General features: G+C 35.6%; 1 protein-coding gene across 6 annotated transcripts in view; it reads left to right on the forward strand.

Moving 5' to 3' along the window:
* MON2 (MON2 homolog, regulator of endosome-to-Golgi trafficking) overlaps positions 1–21240 on the forward strand; it is a 90191-nt gene that overhangs the window by 43395 nt on the left and 25556 nt on the right. For 4 of the 6 annotated variants that reach the window (XR_005932495.1, XR_005932496.1, XM_041123816.1 and 1 more), the window contains exons 14-29: positions 322–434; positions 1046–1150; positions 1394–1474; positions 1562–1635; positions 1714–1804; positions 3135–3236; positions 5297–5299; positions 5500–5610; positions 6412–6587; positions 9832–9994; positions 10491–10784; positions 11556–11754; positions 13633–14261; positions 19173–19316; positions 19861–19878; positions 20149–20277. Coding sequence is in view for 4 of the 6 variants with exons in the window: in XM_041123816.1 (XP_040979750.1) it covers positions 322–434; positions 1046–1150; positions 1394–1474; positions 1562–1635; positions 1714–1804; positions 3135–3236; positions 5297–5299; positions 5500–5610; positions 6412–6587; positions 9832–9994; positions 10491–10784; positions 11556–11754; positions 13633–14261; positions 19173–19316; positions 19861–19878; positions 20149–20277 (2432 nt within the window). In the remaining 2 variants the exon portion in view is untranslated. The remainder of the gene's footprint in view (positions 1–321; positions 435–1045; positions 1151–1393; positions 1475–1561; positions 1636–1713; positions 1805–3134; positions 3237–5296; positions 5300–5499; positions 5611–6411; positions 6588–9831; positions 9995–10490; positions 10785–11555; positions 11755–13632; positions 14262–19172; positions 19317–19860; positions 19879–20148; positions 20278–21240) is intronic. The other 2 variants (XM_030013257.2, XM_030013259.2) reach the window with 2 other exon arrangements.

The following is a 21240-nucleotide window of genomic DNA, read 5'->3' on the forward strand; positions in this document are numbered from 1 at the left end:
CACACAATTATCACAGATACCTGAGTTGAGGCATAGTCTAATGCTCGTATCTTAGTGCAAATAGTTCAGTCTCAACATAAAATGTATTAATGTATTGCAAGAAATATCTAATAGTTAGTGAGAAGAAGTAATTACTGGTTCCTTTAACTCTGTAAGGCAATGACATAATAATCTAAATATAACTAAAGGTCTCAAAGTGAGCTACCTTAAAGCTAATACTGTGAAAAAATTCTCTGGAGTGTGTTTGCCAGAAGGTGATTGTTACTACAAGTAAGTACTGGATTTTAAATTCAGATTCTTTTATTTTCAATTTTCCTCTAGCATATTCCATTCAGGGACAGAATGTTCAAATGATCAGTCCCTCAAGTGAGTCTCATCAGCAAGTTGTAGCAGTAGGGCAACCCTTAGCTCTTCAGCCACAAGGAACAGTAATGGTAAGTACAACTTGTAAGTCATCTCATCCTGCTTAACTGCTTCTTTCTGCATCTCAATGTGTCTCAAAAATAGACAACAGATAAACAGCATTCTTACAAATAATGGTTATCTGAAATATTATTCTAAGCTTTTAGCTTGGAACAGCCCTGGACAGCAAAGTTCTCTAACTGTAAAGAGGACTTACTCTTGTTATCTGACTCTTAGCTCAGCAGCTCCCATCCATTCCGTTTGAAAACCCTAGGGCTCAGCTCTGTTTATGCGCCTGTTTGTGAAGGTTCGCTTATTTGGTTTTTTTAAGATAGACTGATTTTGTGGAGAAGATGCACTTGAAGCTGGAGTACTTGAACTTGTGTCTTTGACAGTAATGTGAAGCTGGGAGGAGAGGGCAGTGATCAAATAGTATTCAACCCCAGCAAGATAAGACTGAGATAAGAAGGAGAGATACTGAACTACTTCTTTAAAAAAGATACATTGCACCAGTGCAAAGCAAATGTAATATTTAAGCTATTTAGTAAAAAATTGCAGGTTTCCTAGAAACACTGTTGTTGTAGAATAATAAAAATTCTGTGGTCGTTTGTTTTTTGGGGTTTTTTTTTGGTTTTTTTTTTAGCTGACTTCAAAAAATATCCAGTGTATGAGGACATTACTCAACTTAGCTCACTGCCACGGAGCCGTTCTTGGTACATCATGGCAACTTGTCCTGGCTACTCTTCAGGTATAATAAGAAATATTTATGCCTTGCTTTTTTGCCATAAATTGGTTTTGAGTTTTTTTATGTGAGCAATAGAAGAAGCTTTGATTCTACTCGTGGTGTACTTTGAATTGCCTTGAGTAAGTACTGTAGCATTTCCCTTGAATTCTGTTTGACTGGAAGGCTGCCAGATAGGTTGAGCACAATGTTAGTTTCCTCTCTGCCTGAAAAGGCTTTTCTGCTGAAAATGATCTTTTTGTATTTCAGCATCTTGTGTGGATTCTGGGATTGAAGCCTGGTGTTGGGGGTGCATTAAAACCTGGGAGGGCTGTAGAAGGGCCCAGCACAGTAAGCATGATTATTCATTTTACAGTTAATGATTATGCAGTATTTTCTATTGCAATCTGTAAGACACATTTCTGTCTCTTTTTCCAGGTTCTGACTACAGCAGTTATGACTGATCTGCCAGTTATATCCAACATACTTTCAAGGCTTTTTGAAAGCTCACAGTAAGAAACCTTATCTTGTAATTAAAATAATGCATGTTTATCAAACTAGGCAGTGTTTTGATAGCTGTTATTTTTCAGGTACCTTGACGATGTGTCTTTACATCACTTAATAAATGCCCTTTGCTCCTTGTCTCTGGAAGCCATGGATATGGCCTATGGAAACAATAAGGTATAAAAAGAGTTCTTTATTTCCTTTTTAGATGTTTTTGTGAAACAGGCAGAAGACTTGTACATTTATCCTTTAAGTTAACTATTTCTAATTTTAAGACAGTAATACATTTGATACTCTAGAGTAAAAGATAAATTATGAACCAGAGAATGTCTTGTTTATAATGGTTCATACGGTTACTGAATTCTCTGAACATTCTCATTATGTTCCTGCTAAGTGTTTTGTTAACTAAGGAATGTCATGTGTTTCTATTAATCAGATTGTGGGTGGATAAAATTTTTAAAAGCCCATGTAATTTCAGAGGTTAGGGATTCTGAATAGCACAGTATGTTCTGCGAGGTGCTCATTTTCATTTCAATTTTCTTTTATTAAATACTTCAGAAAAAGCCTGACAATTTAGACATTAAAAAAACCCTGATCATTCATATTTACTTGGGAAAATTATAGTATTCCTGTCAGCCTCAGTAAACAACCTTTAGCCCAGAAAGGTTAAAGACCCCGTGATTGAATAAAATTGAGTATATATTCTCCTAGTCATAATCTAATCCACAGGAGAGTTTCTGAGAGTTTTTCCTTCATCTATTACACTAGAGATAAAGCATATTTTCTGTCATCATGATAATATTTGACAATTATAACAACAGAGAATGAATTAAGATAAGCAAAGTTTGTGTTTAAAATCAGTTGCAAATGAGAATTAAAAAATCAGCAGAAACAGGAACAGAGAATAATTCCAGCACAACGGTTGTTTTGACTATATGTTGATTTAAAAATTTTTTTTTTTAAAATAAGCTTATTGCAGATATTTGCATATGTATTTGATGAATGGGAAATTTATAATATTCCTGAAGGGCATTTATGAAGTCAATGGAAGATAAAGCATAAGGGGATTCTTAAATGAAATACTCTATATTGTTTGTTGATACATAATTTTAACTTTAAAAGTTGTGATGGGGAAAAAGGCTATTTTGCTTGTAAAGTATGTTATAAAACTGTTTGGAGGGAGGACTATGTGAAAATGAGAGTTTTTAAAGGAATATCAATGCTCTGGTTATTTTCAAACTTGGAGAAAACTATGAACAGTTACGAAAGAAGTATTCTTCACGGTATGCTGTTGCTGCCCCCTTGTGGCTTCTCATGAAGTACTGCAGATGCTGTGGAAACTTCCTAGCCATGCTTCCTAAGCTGTTTTGACAGTGTTCACAGCCTACAAAATACAGTACTTCACTGAGATCAATTGTACCTTAATGTATAAATTATAATGTAGTGAAAGGCTCTGATGTTATCTGAGTTACCTCAAAGTCATGTGTTCAAATTCCATTTTATTAAGGAACCATCGCTTTTTGCTGTTGCTAAATTACTGGAAACAGGACTAGTTAACATGCACAGGATTGAGATTCTTTGGAGACCTCTGACGGGTCATCTTCTGGAGGTAACTAACTGCTTTTATCAGTAGTACTAGAACTTAGTTTGTATTAATAAAGATCTTGTGGAAATGCATTTTTAAAGTGTAATTTAAAAAAAAATCTAAATTGTATTTACATGTTTTGGTTTATGCACTTTGTTTTTGCAACTTGAAGGCATCACAATTTGGATTTAAAAGTGAATTTATATATTTAAATTCCAATATTTTAATATCTTTTATTGACTTTGTCTTTCTGGTGCCGTCAGTCTTTATACGTTTTAAATACGGCAATGTTTAAAATGATCAATTTATTATACTTCATATATGTGTTATAATTAAGGTAACACAAACAAGTTTCACTTTGGATTCACATAGTACAAATATCTAGGAAGATTTTAAGATATCTTTTTGTGTCCTTACCAGATAGATTGAAGCCATTAGATTTACTAACAAAGGGTTTGTTTGTTTTAAAAAATGTTTAAGCCAACTTTTTGAATAGTCTCTTTAAGAGAATGCTGTACAAATAGAAAAATAGGTGTCATAGTCCTATATCAATTTCTTAAGTATCTTAACTTCAACATGAAAAATATGCTTCAGCAAGGGAAAAAAAAAAATCTTAAATTTTGAATTTGAAACTAAAAACAGGTGATGGAATGTGATTCTAAAGTTTTAGTTCTCTACACAGATATGTAGAAGAGTGAAATACAAGAACAGGGCTCGATTTAAGTGGGTAAAGGAGAAACTTTCTGGAAAATGAGGAAGAAAAGCTATCAGATGCTTCCTTAGAACCAGTGCATTATTTCAAAGTGTTAAGGATTGGACATCTCTAACCTTATTTATGGAGGTCATCTCCACATAATCTTTTATCTGGGAGAAGAAATTTGTATAGTTAGGGGTTTAAAGACTTAAAGCACAGGCATCTCTTTCTCTTGTCTTTTGTTGCCCTCCCAGACAATAAGGTTCACCATCCACATCTTGAGACTCTGCTTTCATCTAGTAAGCAGTCTGTTTCAGCCTGTTATCCATTGTGGGTATTTGCCACTGCTTTGTAGGAAATACACAGTCTATTTCAATTTCTTTTCAAGTACTGCCTTATTTCCTTTTAAACCTAAGTCGTCGAGGTAGAATAAGGAAGGAGAAAACACCAGCTGCAAATTCAATTAAACACAACCTGAGGGAAGAATTCATTCCCTGTCTCTGGAACTGATTATCTGGTCAGATTCAGAGCATCATGAAGTAATTCAAATTCTCTCTTCTTTTATATAAGATAACGAAAATATAAGTAATACAGGAGAGTAGCTATTTCTTGTCTGCATTTTTTAACATGAAGCTAGCTCTACTGCATTGTCCTCCTTTTCAGTTTGGCTAGTGGCTGATAAGGGAATGGTCCACAAACCAACAGTATCAGCCATTCTTATGATCCTGCCTTGGAATTTGATTCTGGTTTCTCAGACCACCTGAGCTAGGGCTGGAAGGGTAGGTGGAAATAATTAAGTAGAGGTCAATGAGACTGTAGACTTACCTTATTTGTTTGAGGGTAATGCATCAGGTATGGGAGTACAGTTCATACTAGGTATCTATGCAATGGCTGTGCACAATGTTTTTAATTTTTCTGTCCTGAAAAAAGTAATTGGCAAAACTATTAGGTTTAGTTAATTAGGAATACAAAGAGAAATGAAGACATGCATTTGAAACCTAAGCTTGAAATAGAGTATGCTATTGTTTTGTCAAGTTTTTGAAATAGTGGAGTGTAAGGCTTATTTTACATTCACTATGTAGTTACCTTCTGTATTTGAGAATGTAGAAGAGCAGACACTTTCTGTGTTGGATACTGTCGTGCTTCCTCACTTGATTATGTTAAGCAGTGCATGAAAGGTGAAACTTTGAATTTTATAGTAGCTTAAGGCTGAGTTAAACGTGAGAGTTTCAGGCATTCATTGAAGAGTTGTTTGGTGCTTTTTAATCAATCATTATCTGAATTAGTAGTTAGTATATTCATTTTGGAAAATGTATTGGCTTGAACTGCTGTGGTTTTCATTATGTTTCCTTCTGTGTCTTTCACTGCTTCCTATTGCTTCCTTATCCAGAAGGTATGTCTGTCAGAAAGATAAGAATTTTTTTACTATTAAACCTAATTTTATCATCTAGAGATTTATTGTATTGTTGTAAAAAATTTATAATATTGCATGTTAATTCTAATATAATGAAAATATCAATTTTTTTAGATTTTGCATATATGCAAGTCTTGGTTAAATAAAAGTGACTTTAAACAAAACATTGCTGTTTTCAGGTCTGTCAGCATCCAAACTCCAGAATGAGAGAATGGGGAGCAGAAGCTTTAACTTCTCTCATTAAAGCAGGACTAACATTCAGCCATGATCCTCCATTATCTCAAAATCAGGTAAAGTAAGTTTAAGAGCAGCTGCTGTCCTCCTTTTCTGGAACTTAAAATGAACATAAAATCAAAATCTTCCCTAGAGGAGGTTTTCTACAGTTCAGTGAATAGGAAGCATTCATAAAGCAACTTTACTGTTGAGTTTATAAAGGCTACAGCTGTAACATTCAGATGTAACTATTGAGAATCACCTCATGCATTCTAATGAACTACCCTCCTTCCTTTTTCAATGCGTAACAAAGATGCTTGAGTATTATGTCTGTTTGTTAAAACAAATTATGGGTCACCCTCATGAGTGCAAAACAATTCCAGAATGTTTAGAAGTATGTATGTGATGTGGTGGCAGGTAAAAAATAAATTGCCTAACCTTCTACGTCACAGCTGTTCAGTCCATTATTAATAAAATGTTCAAATATATTTACTGAGGTTCAATGGATAGTTTTTTCAAGGTCTCTTTAGTCGGAAGCTTGAGCCTAGCCCTGCTGGGTGAGTGTAAAGTTGCACGATGGTTTTTATGCAACTGTGACAGCACGCTGTAGCTACTTCCTGAGGGACCTGGAGAACGGTGGGGGTAGGGAGGGAAGGGGAGAGGGAAGAAAAAAATGTAGATTTCCTGCTGAGATCCTTTGTAAACAGTTTTTTGGAAAGGTCAGTCTGACACTGAATTTGAGCATTTAATGGATGAGTTACTGAATTCATTTAATGAATCTTCAATTGGTACTGTATGTTTTCACTTAGTATACATAAAAACAATTAAGGATCAGTTAAGATTTAGCATCTTTAATATGCTTTATTGTTTACTTTTAGAGACTGCAGTTGCTTTTATTGAATCCACTAAAAGAACTGTCAAACATTAGTCATCCTGATATCAGGATCAAGCAGTTGGAGTGTGTACTCCAGATTTTGCAAAGTCAGGGTGACAGCTTAGGACCTGGTTGGCCGTTGGTGCTTGGAGTCATGGGTGCCATCCGAAGTGATCAGGGGTAAGTGGTAGAAGTAAAATTTTAAAATCATGTAAAGTAAGAACAGTAGAAAGAATTCTGCTTTTATTTTCTTACATTGATAACCTTAATAACCACTTTGATAATAGCCTTAATTTTCATTGTCATTTTTAGCTTATGAACAATTTTACTCAACAAAAATACAGTTTTTAATTTTTCCTGTAGCACACTTTTATTTTACTGAATTAATATTTCAGAAGACCACGATATTGTTCCACTCTATCCTCTCCTGTGGTCAGCATGCAGTATATACTGGGGAGTACTCTACGTTAATTCGTTTGATCTTAACCATCTGCTGTACACATCTCTGGTGCTTGCAGATAATTCTGTATGACTTAGCTGTTGCTCACAGTTCCTCTGTTGTTTCTTTTTCTTCTTAAATTTTTGGGTATTCTCTAGTGTGTGTCATCTTCTGAACGCTCTCTTTTTCTTGAAGCCTTCCTCCCTAAACAGCTGCTGGTAGCACAAGGATGGAAGATTATTTACTTGCTGTGTGTCAATCCCTTGACTGACTAACACAGCTGACTCTGTTGCCAACAAAGGGGGAATGTGACTGGACTGGTCCTCTTGCCCACAAGGGAAAGTGAGAGGTGAAGTTGCAAGGAGCTCTTTTGAAATGAGCATCTGGCCCTGGAACTGTAAGCACCAAGGACTATACCCACACACTTAGACCATATTATTCCTTCTTTTGTGCTAGCCAAGACTCACACTAGGATAGGTCAGCAAATAACTCTGGTATCAGAAGAATTCACTTTGGCGTATCTCTGCTTTCACCCCACCTTAGCTTCTGTGTTCTGGCTGTATGAAGACCACCTAAAGACCCTTCAAATGCTTGAAGGATTTTGCTCATGTACCAGTATTGCTTGCTGTGGCAGTAGTACTCGCCAAAATTCTCAGGGATGTTGGCATTCTTGGTTGTGAGCATCCTCTTTTTGGTAACCATGCTTCCTTTGGTACCTGCTGTTTCCACACTTGGTGCTGTGTGTTCTGTGTTTCCTACATGTCTTTTGCTTTTTGCTGTAGTTGCTGATGGATGAGAACCAACACAGATTCCTCCTCAGGACAGCATTCAGCTCCTTTTACATCTCAAACCCATACCTCACTGGTGGATATCTCAAGACGTTACTAAGATCTCATGTTATATCTTAGTCTCCTCCTACAAAGCATATAGAATAATCCACTTTTCTTCAATTACATAGCACTGTTTGCCTGCATCATATCAACTACATTAGGAAAAAAAAAAATGAAGCAAGCCTCCTTTTCCTTGGGAAACAAGTGAATTTCTTGCCTCGCTTACAGCTGCGAGCACAAGATGTGGGCACTATTGTCATACTTTAAATACAAACTTATTGACCGTGAGACTTTCTTCACAAGTCTCTTCCCTCTGGTCAGTGAACATCCTGGATTCCAGGGCAGAAATCCATTTACCTTCCAGGAGAACTAATTGCCAAGCTGCTATAAATACAGAAGATGCTATTTTGAGAGCCAGTGATAGATACTTCGGTCACTTCTTGATTGTACAGTACTGGCCTGCTAAACAAAAGGAAGTCTGTCTTTGAAGAATTTTTCAACGGGATGCCCCTGTTTATTTTAATGATAGATGAAGCCCTATATGATCTTAAGTTTTCGAACTAAGCTTAAGTTTCTTGCATTTATATTTACATTTTTGGTGGCCACCTGTAACGTTAAGGACAATTTTACATTTTGAAGAGCTGTATTGCTGTTGCCACTTGCATGAAGGACTTTGAAAGCTTTCTCCCAGCACATAGTAGTGTGGGACATTAATTGGGAAAAGAACTGTTTTGAATTTGTTCTAGCGGCCTTCCATTTGAAGATTAGAAAGAGAGGTTACTTTCCCATTAACTCGGCTCTTCAAAATGAGTAGTGTTAACTATACTTTGATTTCCTGCCTCCTTCTCTTCTCTCTTAGAGTCCTTGGAGGTCACAGACCTCTGGAACTTTGTAGTGGAGAGGGAACTGCAGCAGTTTTGGGTGTGTTTCACTTTATATCGTGTAATGATTATGGGGGAAAGTAGTGTGTGAGCATTTCCTCCATGAGTATAGCCGTGATGAATCCTGTGATCTTATCTGGTAGGATGGATGTCTCTCTGCAGTATGCATCATATTAGAGAATCAGTTATACCATTATTGTCCATGTAAAGTTTCTTGTGCGTTCCTCTGGCTTCTATATCATGTTGGCTGTTATGATACAGTGGAAACGGCCCACCTATGATTTTAATTTTGAATTAATTGAAAAAATTATTATTTTATTAAGGATTCTGAAATATGTAACTGACATATCTGTATTCTGAATTTTTTCCTGGGATATATATTCTGAAGGTCACTAAGTTTCTATATTACAAACCTTTGGAATTTTTTTCTTTTGTACATTAAACATTAAGCATTTAAGAAAACCCAACTCTAGTGAAATTTAAATGCAGCTTCCCTATTTTGTATTATGTACACTCCACCACTCCTTTTGATTCCTTCATTTTGTCTCTCACTAAGGTTTTAGTTATAGATGACCTTGCTGCTTCTGAAAGCTCCTTCTCACAAACCTTTTCCATGCTACATTTTTATTTTATGTTTGTATTCAGAATTTAATTCTGAAGGCAAATTATTTATTAAAGATCATTTAATGGCAGATATTTTGAAAAGATTTTGTCCAACATAATACAGTATTGAAGACTACCATTATGTTAGCATGCATTTTCCCCAATAAAAAAAAAAATACATTTTGCCCACCTGTTTGGCATACTTCAAGTAATTTGTAACTGCTGATACAAGAAATTGTTCAGAACACCTTACTCTTCAGAAGATTATCATGCTAAAACTTCAGCTTTGTTTTGTCTATTGTGGCTTTTTTAGAACGTTTTAGCTGACACATTTGAACTAACAAGTCTTAGAACTCTAGAACAGAGAAGTGGATTTTACCATATAAAACTAGCTGAGGACCACTGGAGAGTCTAAACTTCAGCTTCACTAGTTGGTTAACATGGACTAAAATACTTCGTCAGAATTTGAAGCTTCAGCTTAATGTTATATCTCAAAAAACCCTCTAGTTGAAACATTTGAAATGTTGCAAGGTCATCTCAAAAACATTAAATATTTTCTTTTTTTTAATAAAGCTATCTCCCGAGATATTGTATTCAAAACATTCCTGTGCTCTGGAAGAAATTTGAAATGAGTGTGTGTGTGTGTTTTGTTCTTGTTTTGTTTTTTTAAGAGAGTCCTTAATACGGACTGCATTCCAGTGTCTTCAGTTGGTTGTGACAGACTTTCTTCCAACAATGCCATGTACTTGTCTACAGATAGTTGTTGAAGTTGCAGGAAGCTTTGGACTACACAATCAAGAGCTAAATATTAGCTTAACTTCAATTGGTTTGTTGGTGAGTTTTATATTAACCTACAGTGATACTGCTTCTGGCTTTTTTTTTTTTTTTAATGAAAAATTATCTGTTGCCAATTCTACACATGAAAGCCAAAACGTATTTTTTGTGTTCTTATTGAACTCCCATGCTGTCATTTGGAATCATATGTAAATTGCGTGAGCACAATTTAGCTTTAATCTGCACGACTCCAGGATTAGGTGAAGAAATAGCTGTGTTGTAACCATGTTCACCTGTATCTTATTTTTAATACATTGTTTCCCTTTCTAGTATTTCATGTATAACTGGGCCTAAAAGCTGAGGCTAAGAAAAATACTTTCTGCACCTTGCAGTATTTATGTGCTCATCTTCTTCCATCAGTGTAGGGAAATGAATATCTTGATGTACTTCACAAAATACTTTTAAATGTGAAAATGGGAAACAATTTATTTCATGATCATTAAGAACATTATAATATTTTTACTGTACAACAGCATATGTCTTATTTATTTTGTAGTGGAATATTTCGGATTATTTTTTCCAAAGAGGTGAAATAATTGAAAAGGAGCTAAACAAAGAAGAAGCTGTGTTGCAGAAACAGGCAGAAGAAAAGGGGGTGATGCTGAATAGACCTTTTCACCCTGCACCACCATTTGACTGTCTTTGGTTATGCCTGTATGCCAAACTTGGAGAACTGTGTGTAGATCCCCGACCTGCAGTTAGAAAGAGTGCTGGGCAGACATTGTTTTCTACTATTGGTGCTCATGGAACTTTATTGCAACATTCAACATGGCACACAGTAATATGGAAGGTATGATGTGTAAGCTTCCACTGAAGGTTTTTTAAATTGCATTCACATTTTGGTCACAATTGATATGCTATTTTAATATCAGTTAACTAGTTTATTAAGACTTCTTAAAGGCAAAATATGGTGGCAGAAGTCTGATACCATCTTCTTTTTTTTTTTTTTTTTTTTTTTCCCAGTTTATTTTCTCTGGCCCTTAAACCCTCTTATGAAATGTAATTTTTGTATCTTGACCATTTCTTTCTTACTTAGGAGTTGTATAAAAAGGCTGCTCCTTTCCTATGAAGATGAATGACTCCTTTGTGTGAAAATATGGTGACGTTTGAGGGTTGTGTGATTGGATTCATCTGATGTTAGATCAAGCTTTACTTTGCACTCTGTTTTGGCTCTCTTATTTGAGAGGATCTGCCAAATGCCCTCTTCCAGGTCACAGTCATGTTGCAATGTTGTGCCTTACGGAAAAAGTCAGGCTGTTGTTGAGTCTGTTGCCTGTTGTACCTGCGAGGTACTGAGATCCATCAGTTTTAGTCTTCTGTTAGTGCTAACACTGTTCTCAGTGGTTTTGATCATGCTGTTTCTAACCTTTCTCGAGTGAACATCAGTTGGCTGATTCTTGCTCTTAGCTGTTGCAGAGACTGTTTAGAATAAGGGAATTTGCAAGGTGACACAGTGACAGAAAGGATAATGGAAGAATTACTATTTTTTGTTGTTTTACCATGAATACAACTGTGTTGTTTGAAAAGTTGCTTTTTTTTCTTCTTTTTCTGACTATTGCAGGTTTTATTTCACCTGTTGGATAGGGTTCGAGAATCTTCTACCACAGCTGACAAAGAGAAGATTGAATCGGGAGGAGGCAACATTCTCATCCATCATTCAAGGGATACAGCTGAGAAACAGTGGGCTGAGACGTGGGTATTAACACTGGCTGGAGTTGCAAGAATATTTAACACCAGGAGATACTTACTGCAGCCTTTAGGTAAAATTTATAGTTTAAAGTTATTGAAAGATACAGTAATAAACTTTCTGCTTTTGTATATTTTTTCAATTAAAGTACTGGGGAAGAATTTTAATCTTAGCTTAAAAGTGTGTTCTGTTGCATCTCACCCGAAATGTGATGAAAATTATGTTTTTAATTCATGCTCCTTAGAGCCAAAAATTGTAAGTACCAATTTCATCTTCTGTATCACGGTACTTGAGATTAAATCTCGCCAGTCACAATTCTGGGTACCAAATAGCTTTAATTTATAGTAGCCTGATAACAATAATAGTTTTTCTGTTCTTTTGGTTGTCGGAACATATTTTTCCTCTTGTCTTTCTAAGGTTATGCAACACTTGCCTACAACTCCTCTGTGGCATCAGTGTGTCAAGTTTAGCAGTGCTCTTACAATGTAAAGGGAACTTGCTTGTAAAGTCAGTGAAGTATATAGCTTAGAAAACAAGAAAGGGAGTTTTTTAATGAAACGATTGGACTTGTTATGATGTGAAAGATGTAGAGATTACCCAGTATTTCAAGTGATTCTTTTTCTCCCCTCGTGATACTCTTCCACTGTTTATCTTATACAGAGATGACAGTTTGAGTTACTTTACTGTTGTCCCTAATGTAGCTAACTGAAGTGAGTTCCCCTTTTCTTCTTCTTCCTTAAAATCCTACCTTTCCCATTTTGAAGTTTTTTATTTTTCTTCCTTAACTCTTTGGTATCTTTATGTCTTTCTCTTCCTTTTTCTCAGGCTCTGATTTTTCCCTATTTCTTTTTCGCTTTCTCCTTATAGAAATTAAACATTAGGTCATTTACTAAACTATTGTAAAATATAAAATATTACTACATACAATTGTAAATGTGTTGAACTAGATAATATAATTCAGCATTCATGCCTGTTTTGTACGGAAAAATGTTTTTTTTTTCAGTTTAGGCTTCTAAACAGATATTCTGATACCATTTCAAAACAGCTTTCATTTCTGGTTTGTTTAACTGGAATCACTTAAATAAATTACTTTCAAAAATAAAAATGTGATATAAAGAATGTATAGCTCGCAAAGAAAATTCCCCATTACATTAATGTATCTTCACCATCCCATAATATGCAATTAATATATATAACTAGAAATAAGTTGTGTTTTATTTCATTTTGGTTATTTGTGATACAGATATCAACACATTAATAGCTATCAAGAGTATTAGTCATTTGCACAAATGTAGTAGATTTTAAACTCTATTAAACTTGAGGTAAAACTAAATAAAAAATTAAAACACTACAGGGCTGTTTTAATTATTCAAACCCAGTAATTACTAACATAGAAAATTGAAGGTTAATGCTAAATTTAATGAAAAACTCAAAAAATGAAATCTTTCTCCACAGTACAATTATCAGAGCATTTTAAAATCAATTCTTTATGAATGCATATGTAGACTATATATATATATATATATATATATATATATATATAGACGTGACCTGTAATTCTTCGTGCGTACTTAACGCTTTCTGAAATCAACAGGCATCTGGTATGTATAAGAAAAATCTGTTTCAATATCCTGAATAAAGAAAATGTATTTTCCTGGTATGGGATGTGGTATGTGATTTTTCACTAGCAAATTCGACTTAAACATTGGTATATTGTTTCATTCTTCATATTTGTGTGTTTCCCTGTCACATTCATTCTTTCTGGTTACAGTTAAACTGATACATTCTGAAAGTCATTCAAGCCATCACCTAACCTCATGAAATTTCTCTGTATTAGAGTAACAAGTACTTGAACAGCCTTTTAGAGACAGGGGCGGTGGGAAGGGGAATAGGAAGCTGGTTCCAAGTTGATTTTTTTTTTTTTTTTTTTCTCCTCTCTTTTTTTAAATAGGAGACTTTTCCCAAGCCTGGGATGTTCTTCTTGATCACATCCAATCAGCAGCACTCAGCAAAAATAATGAAGTTTCCTTGGCTGCTCTGAAAAGCTTCCAGGAGATCTTACAAATTGTTTCTCCTGTCCGAGACTCAGAGAAACCTGACACACCACCTGCTATCAATGTTTCTGTACCTGTGGTGGTAGGGACAACAACTGCCACTAGTCTTGGCAGATCATTCATGAGAACTGACTCCATAGGAGAAAGAATAGGAAGATACAATGGATCTGAACCACCTGTAATAACAGATGAGATTGAAGATTTGAATCTTTGGTGGGCAGCCTGGAACAGCTGGTATAGGATTGGTTCAGAAAGTACAAGGCCTCCAATTACTTGTGATAAATTGACTTTCATTCCCAGCCAGCCTTTTCTTACAGCTTTAATTCAAATATTCCCGGCTCTTTACCAACACATCAAAACTGGTTTCAGCATGGATGATCTCCAGAAGCTGGGTGTCATTTTGCACGGTGCTGTTTCAGTTCCAATCAGTTCTGATGCTTCCCCTTTCATCCTTCCATCTTACACTGAAGCAGTTTTGACAAGTTTACAGGAAGCGGTGCTTACAGCTTTAGATGTTTTACAAAAGGTAATAATGTGACTTCAAATGCGTGGTGAAAGGTAAACTACACTCTGTCTCAATTCTTCTTCTCAGAACTATAGTGCGGTGACTGAAACATGAATTTTTAAATTACTTATAATTGCACACTGTACTGTATTAGAACAATCAGATCTCCATTCCTGGTGCAACCCAGGTGCTCTGCATTGAAAGGAATGGTGTAATCTTTATGAAATGCACTTTTGCTTGATTGCAGAAATACCTTAAGTGTGGTGCTGTAGCCATTTGTAGCCATTTACTTGTCTATCTAATATTACAGTATTGTACTATTGTGAGGGTCTGTACACAGAGTTGGGGGAATAGTCCCCGAAACAGTATTCCTTGTGTTGCCCAGGTGCTGCCATAAACAACGTCTAGAAGAATAGTGATCATGAGAACTTTGAGTTCATGCAAAACATAAAATATAAAAAAATCTCTGGCAGGCCACCTACCTTCTTGCCTCTTGTTAATCAGTTGTTTAAGGAAAATGCTGCATCTCTGCTTAAGAATTTCTTACCATAGAACCCATCTTCAAAGAGCACCCTTCATGCAAGTGAATCTAGGTGCCCTTTTTCTGGATAGTTAAGAAGAAAGGTATTGCTTCTTTCTTTCTGGAGTTGTAAAACATCTCCTTGCAAAATACATTGTTCATTCAGAAAAACTTATTTATTTGAAAGAAACAAAGTTGATAATGACTGAGATCATACATTTATGTTAAGCACTGTTTTAATAAAAACAAGTCCCTAAACCCCACAAAAAACCCACTTGGGCAATGCCAGTATTAAAACTATCCGTGTGACCGGACTTAATTCCCTTTGGGCTTTCATATTATGACTACTTTGCTTAACTATGTGGTCATACCATTTGGTTTATTTTTTTGTGGTTTTTTTTTCCTTCCCCCTCTCAGGCAGGATCCTGCCTCATTTAGCTCATAGAACACATGATGCCTTCTTAATGAGCAGCAATTCAGCACCTTGTTTTCTTTTTGCTTAGTGTGGGTTGACTTATGTCATACTTACTTAAACCCCACAAGCAAGGCAAAATCATTTATCGTGCAGTCATTCCTTTAGTTTGAGTTTAACAAATATTCATGAATGTGTTTTGGGAACAGAAGTATAAGATTAGAAGTTGGTATTAAATCTCAGTTTTGTATGTGGGGATATGAATAACATGAAGTTTTAACACCAATCATATCCACTAAATTGTCATCCTTTTCCAGTCAGGCTTGACCCTTTTGTACCTTTCTCTTTCCAGCAGCTCAGCCCTCCCCAAGTCCTGTTTTCCCCACTTAATCACTCCATATATTCATCTTAGATTTTTCTTTGCCAGTCTCCTTATCCACATGTTCTTAGTTCCCAAAGGCTGCAGGCATTAATGCTTTTCAAAGAAGGGGTTACCAAAGTTTTTAACATGAGGAAAAAACTGCACTTTTTTTATACTCTTGTTCTTGTCAAGATGTTAAACTCTTTTAGCTGAAGTTTTCTTAAACAAAAAAGCAATAAATCCCCATGAGAAACAGAGACGTCCCCCCTTGTCCTCTCCCAGTCGAAATGGTTAGCATGACAGTTACAAGCCTTTGCAAATACAGACTTCAATAGGAAGTCTTAGGTACCTCAGTTTATACAGTACCTCCCACCCCATTTATAGTTACTAACAGAACAGCACTGAATTCACTAAAAAAATAAGTTAAAGTGTATTTGGACATAGAGTACTGTGAGTCATTTGGACATAAGTTCTGTGAAGTCACTGGATCATTCTTCTTGGCTATGTAACACAGTACAAATCACGTAAGACAGCTGGCCAGCCAGTGCTGCTGTGGAGCAAAGGCCATCTGTCAGATGGTTTTGCTGGAGGCCACAGTATCTTCTTCCTGTGTTGAAATGAATTAATAGTCTCAGGAGTACACACAGAAGCTAGTGGAACAGTTAGAGTATGTAAATACTTGCCACCTGCTTTTAAACAAAATGTTTCTTACATATTTGCATTGCGGGATCAGATTAAGTTTTGTTCTTTGCTGATACAGGAAGATTTGGGTCAGTTCTCATTTTCTAAGTAGTTCTGGAACAATCTTGTAATTGGAATAGCATGAAAAAAACCAGACATTTTTAAGACTGAGCCCCTGACTGGTTTAACAAAGAGATTTTATGATGTGATTGCACTAGCAAAGGACATTGCAACTCAAGAACATGGGACTGGAATGGAACCTTGGTTCTCCTTTCAGACTTTGCTGTGTTCAGCCCATTTTACACCCTTTGTTTTGTTCTTAGTTTTCTTTTTATTGCTTATTAGAACTTGTTTTCTAGTCCTTCACTGCTGTAGTATAAGTGCCTGCTTCATCACTGTAGTTCAGCTAAAGTTTGTACTCAAGCCCAAATTCTCTGACTATTTTCACTGCCTCCTTACATTGAGTCTGGGTCAACTCTGCAGTGAGCCAGCTGGCTTATCAGGTAGAGAAACACAGATACATACTTGGGGATCAGATATATTTGAATTGTGCCTCTCCAGGCAGTATGGATGCAAACCTCTTAAGCTATGAGTATGGTAAACTCAACACTGTATTTATAGACACTGGCAAGATGGTAGAGAATTAGCTACGGAGAGCTGTAAAAAAAAAAACAACAGTAGTCCATGACAATAGTTGCCCTGGGAGTTGTTAGATAAATCTGAATTATTAAAAAATGTGAAGGGTTAGTACCAGAATGCTTTAAAGCATAAATTTCTGAAACTAAAGTACTGTGTCAATTTTTACAACAATGATCTGCAGAGTATTTTATTTTAGGGTTGGTTTGTGTTTTGTTGTTGCCTGACCATTGCTTTTTGATTTATATGTGTCTCTCTACTTAAGTATGTAAATAAGTGCACTTAGTGCAGTAAATAGTACTCTGTTTTATAAGCAGCTCTTAAAGATACTTTCAACATCCTTCATCACGCACTTCACTAGGCTATTTTTGAGTTTTTCATATGCTTAAATAAAAGTTACTTGCTGTCAGTCAGAAGCATAAACCTCTTTGAAAAGCAATTCTAGTTAGATGAATTTTCAAGACTAAGTGACCTAATCTTCCTTTTTTTTTTTTTTTTTTTAATATTATGTGGATAATTTTTAGAGTTGAAAATACCCCAGTAGACTGGTTAGAAAATACTTCTATGTGTAAAACAAAAATTTTACAAGAGTTTCATAAAATAAGAATAAGAAGCTACTCGTGCACAAACTTCAAATAGGAAGTAGTTATTTTGTTCACCAGTACAGAAAAAGTAGCATCTGAAATTATTTTCTACTGATCCTGAAATTAATAATAATAATAATAATAATAGTAATAATAAAAACCAATGGGGAGTGAATGGCAAATGTATTTTGAAGTTTTGCCTTTACAGATGTTAAGATAGTCTTCTGCGGGTAATGTAAGTTGCATCAGTGCAAGTAAGTTGCATCTATACAGAAGTTATCTGGGGGTTTGTGGATGCTCTCTTTCCCTTTCTAACCCATGTGTTGGTACATAAAATCATCTTTTATACCTTTTCTAATAGGTATGTAATCTTGCATTAACTGGTTAAAATTTAATGCAGTGACTTTAATGCAGCAGCATATCAGCTGAAATTGTTATACATGGTGTTGAATACTTTTAGATCAGCAATTAACCTTTTAGTCTTCTGCCACACAGGTGAGTATCTAGCATCAAAGCATCTTCTTCAGAGTTTGGTACAGTCTTGAACTTGAGCACCAGAAAAGGAGTATGGCTTTTTAGAAGGAGTGTTGCACTATACTCGTAATGTTGATTAAGCTTTTTGAGCTTTAGACATGCATTTTGAATTGCAGGAAGCTGAGGAAAAGGGAAGGGCCACTGATGATTTATGGAGTGCTCTGCTGCAGGTTGTAGATTGCCTGAAGGTGCAGCTAGGTCTTGGGGTGATCTAGTGATGACAGTGCCTGTAGCCCCCGTTCGCTTGCTCCCTCTCGTGGCTGGGGACTCAGGATATTTGCTAGCCCATCGACTGCCACAGCTCATTACACAGCCCCAGCATGGAGGCTGTGCTCGAAGAGCTTCAGAGCTGTTGGCACCTTGAGTGAGTTCAGCCACAACTTGTCATGGATGATCTGTGGTTAATGAAAAGCGGGTTTGATTCCTCCACAGAGAAAAATGACAGTACAAGCACAAGGGTCTTTTTGTGGAGCAATAAATAGACTGTTTATTGAAGCTTTGAGAGGAAAGACTTTGGGAGAAAGAGCAAGACATCTAAAATGATAGAAAATAATTGCAGTAACTTCATAGAATCATTGTATCTGGCTTTGAAAGTAAATCCCCTAAGATTGTCTTGGGATTTATATTGCAACAGGAAATCATTAGCCTATGCCAACATGATACTTCATTGACATCTTCGAAGTACACCCTTCCTGAAACGTTTTCCATTTTAAAGCAAGATTATGAGTTTCAGCTATACCAAAATCATATCATTCTCATTTTATGTTCCTTTCTGTAAGACATGATTTTAACTACTTACAAAAACCTTGTATTGAATTACTTCTGAGGTCTAAGTGTTCCTTGAAGCAGAACTTACAGAAGATGTGGGTGAGATCAACAGAAGAGACTTACTTCATAAGACTTATATTTTGCTGTCATGTCAAAGCACAGTTTGTAAAGAAAAGATATCTTTTATTGGACAAAATGAGATACCTGGGTATATATAGTTTAGTAAATCCAGCTATCTTGCCACTTAATTTACTTTAATAAAAATAACAAAACTTACTTTCCTTAGTGTTAGAACTATACACTGTGTTTTATACAGCATGACTCTTGCGTAGTCTTATACGGGAATTTTTCTTTAGGAGCTCCTTGCACTGATGCAGATTTTTGAATACAAAAGCTCAAGATACGTATCAAGCTTTTGTATTTTCTTTTGGTATAGGCTATATGTGTGGGCTCAGAAAGTATGCAGATAATGTATCCTGCAATCTTCGACCAGCTGTTGGCCTTTGTAGAGTTTTCCTGCAAGCCTCCACAGTATGGACAGCTGGAAACAAAGCATATCGCAAATGCAAAGTATAATCAGGTAATCAATTAGAAAACTTGCTTGTTTCACTTGGCTGGTGAACCCAATTCAGCTTCAGACATAGGTTGTTTAGCAAGATGCATTTATTCCATCTGTAAAAACTTTTCTGTGCATGTTGTATAATAAGTTAATTTATTAGGGGTTTTTTACGTGCTTTTGTTATCTTCATTTGCTCCCTTTGAATTCTACTTTGCTTTTATATTTTGTGTTCCTCCATGTAGGAAGGGTCTTGCCTGGACACCAGACATAGTGAATGTGTCTGAATTTGTCCAGTGAATTAGTCTAAAATAACATGTCCTACATGTGGTACCCATTTTAATAGAAGACACGATAATTTTGAATGGAGAAAATTCCCTCAAGCTGCAAATTTTTGAATTGCACATGCTGTAAAGAAATGGGACATGTTCAATAACTCTCTTTATCTGTGTACTCTGCTGTTCACAAAGCATGAGCATCTGATTCAGTGTAATCGAAGAGGTAACTATTATGTATGTATTAATTTTTCTTATTCTATTTGTCCTGCAACACAATGGAATCACACTAGATACAACTATTTGCACCGGTGAGTTAAATTTCCTTAAAGATTGTCCTAATGTAGTTGTCTTGCCTAGACTGCAACATTTCTCCTACTTAAACGTACTTTACTTCAATGTAGAGTACATTTTCATAGTCAGACTACATTGTATTTGCAGTTTTGTTGCTTGGACCATATTCTTAGCAAACCTTGCATGCATTAAACTGAGAGTTCAATGCAAAACATACATTTTCTGTTCCTTAATTATTATGTTTTCACATATTAATAGTTCAGTAAGTTACTAATTTCTTTTCCTAGGCGGAATGGGTAGCATTGAATTACGTACCATTTGCTGAGAGATCGTTGGAAGTCGTTGTGGACTTATACCAAAAAACAGCTTGCCATAAAGCTGTGGTAACAGAGAAGGTTCTTCAGAACGTAATTAAGGTAAAAGTTTGTCCTGCATATGCTCTCCATTTAATGAGCTTATATTGAAAATCATGAGTTTTATTTTGAGCTAGTGTTGATAAACACTTTCTGGAAAGCTTAAAGTTTTAGTAAACAAGTTGATATTTTATGAAGATGAGCAGCAGGTAGTAATTTCTTTTGAAGCTGCAAGGTTATTGATTAGGCTTCATGTATTGTTCTTTGGGTGGATAATGCCAGCATCAGTATTTCAATGTTAAGATAAAAATTAACAAATGTGTTGGGCCACAAAATATTAATCTTTGAAAGTATTATGCACCTGAATCTGATAAGCAGGCCTCTTTGTAAATATGGCATTGAAGGCCAAAGACCAATTTCTGTAGACTGGCATACATACTTTGGGGATGTGTGCTCTAGCTATTACTTTTGATTTGCTTTTAATGACTTTGTGTGTCATTGATGTAGCTATGAAATGTTACAGGTGCACAAATGTGCCTTTAATGTGAAATTGCCAAACTCCCAACTTTTTTTGACCTTGTTTCCATTTTAGCAAATAAGTTTGGTAAATAATAGAAGTAGTGGTAAATGCCTGGAAAAAAAATGTATGTGACCTAGGTTTGTTTGTAGTGACTTGGCTGACATCAGGTTGTTCCTGTACAGAAATTTAGAAACCTGAATGTGTTTAAAATAGTTATGTGGTATTATTTGGAATCTGTTATGAATTAAATATTTTTATTTCAAAGTTAATGCAGTTGTTTTCCACTTCTGTTTTAATGGGATAGGTGAAACTGATATAAACACCACTTTTCTTTAACGTTCACAGTTGATAATGATGTGATCTATTGCAGTAGATGAAAATGTTTTAAGAATTATTTTTCATGTCCCTAAAGCCCATGTTGATATTGGAATTAGATTTGAGCCCTATGAACAATAGCAGCAGAAGAAAATATTCTGTTTACCTCCAGGGTTAGATCCTAGCTCTCA

This window comes from Aquila chrysaetos, chromosome 5, assembly GCF_900496995.4.
Source record: "Aquila chrysaetos chrysaetos chromosome 5, bAquChr1.4, whole genome shotgun sequence".
Classification (NCBI taxonomy): Eukaryota; Metazoa; Chordata; class Aves; order Accipitriformes; family Accipitridae; genus Aquila; species Aquila chrysaetos.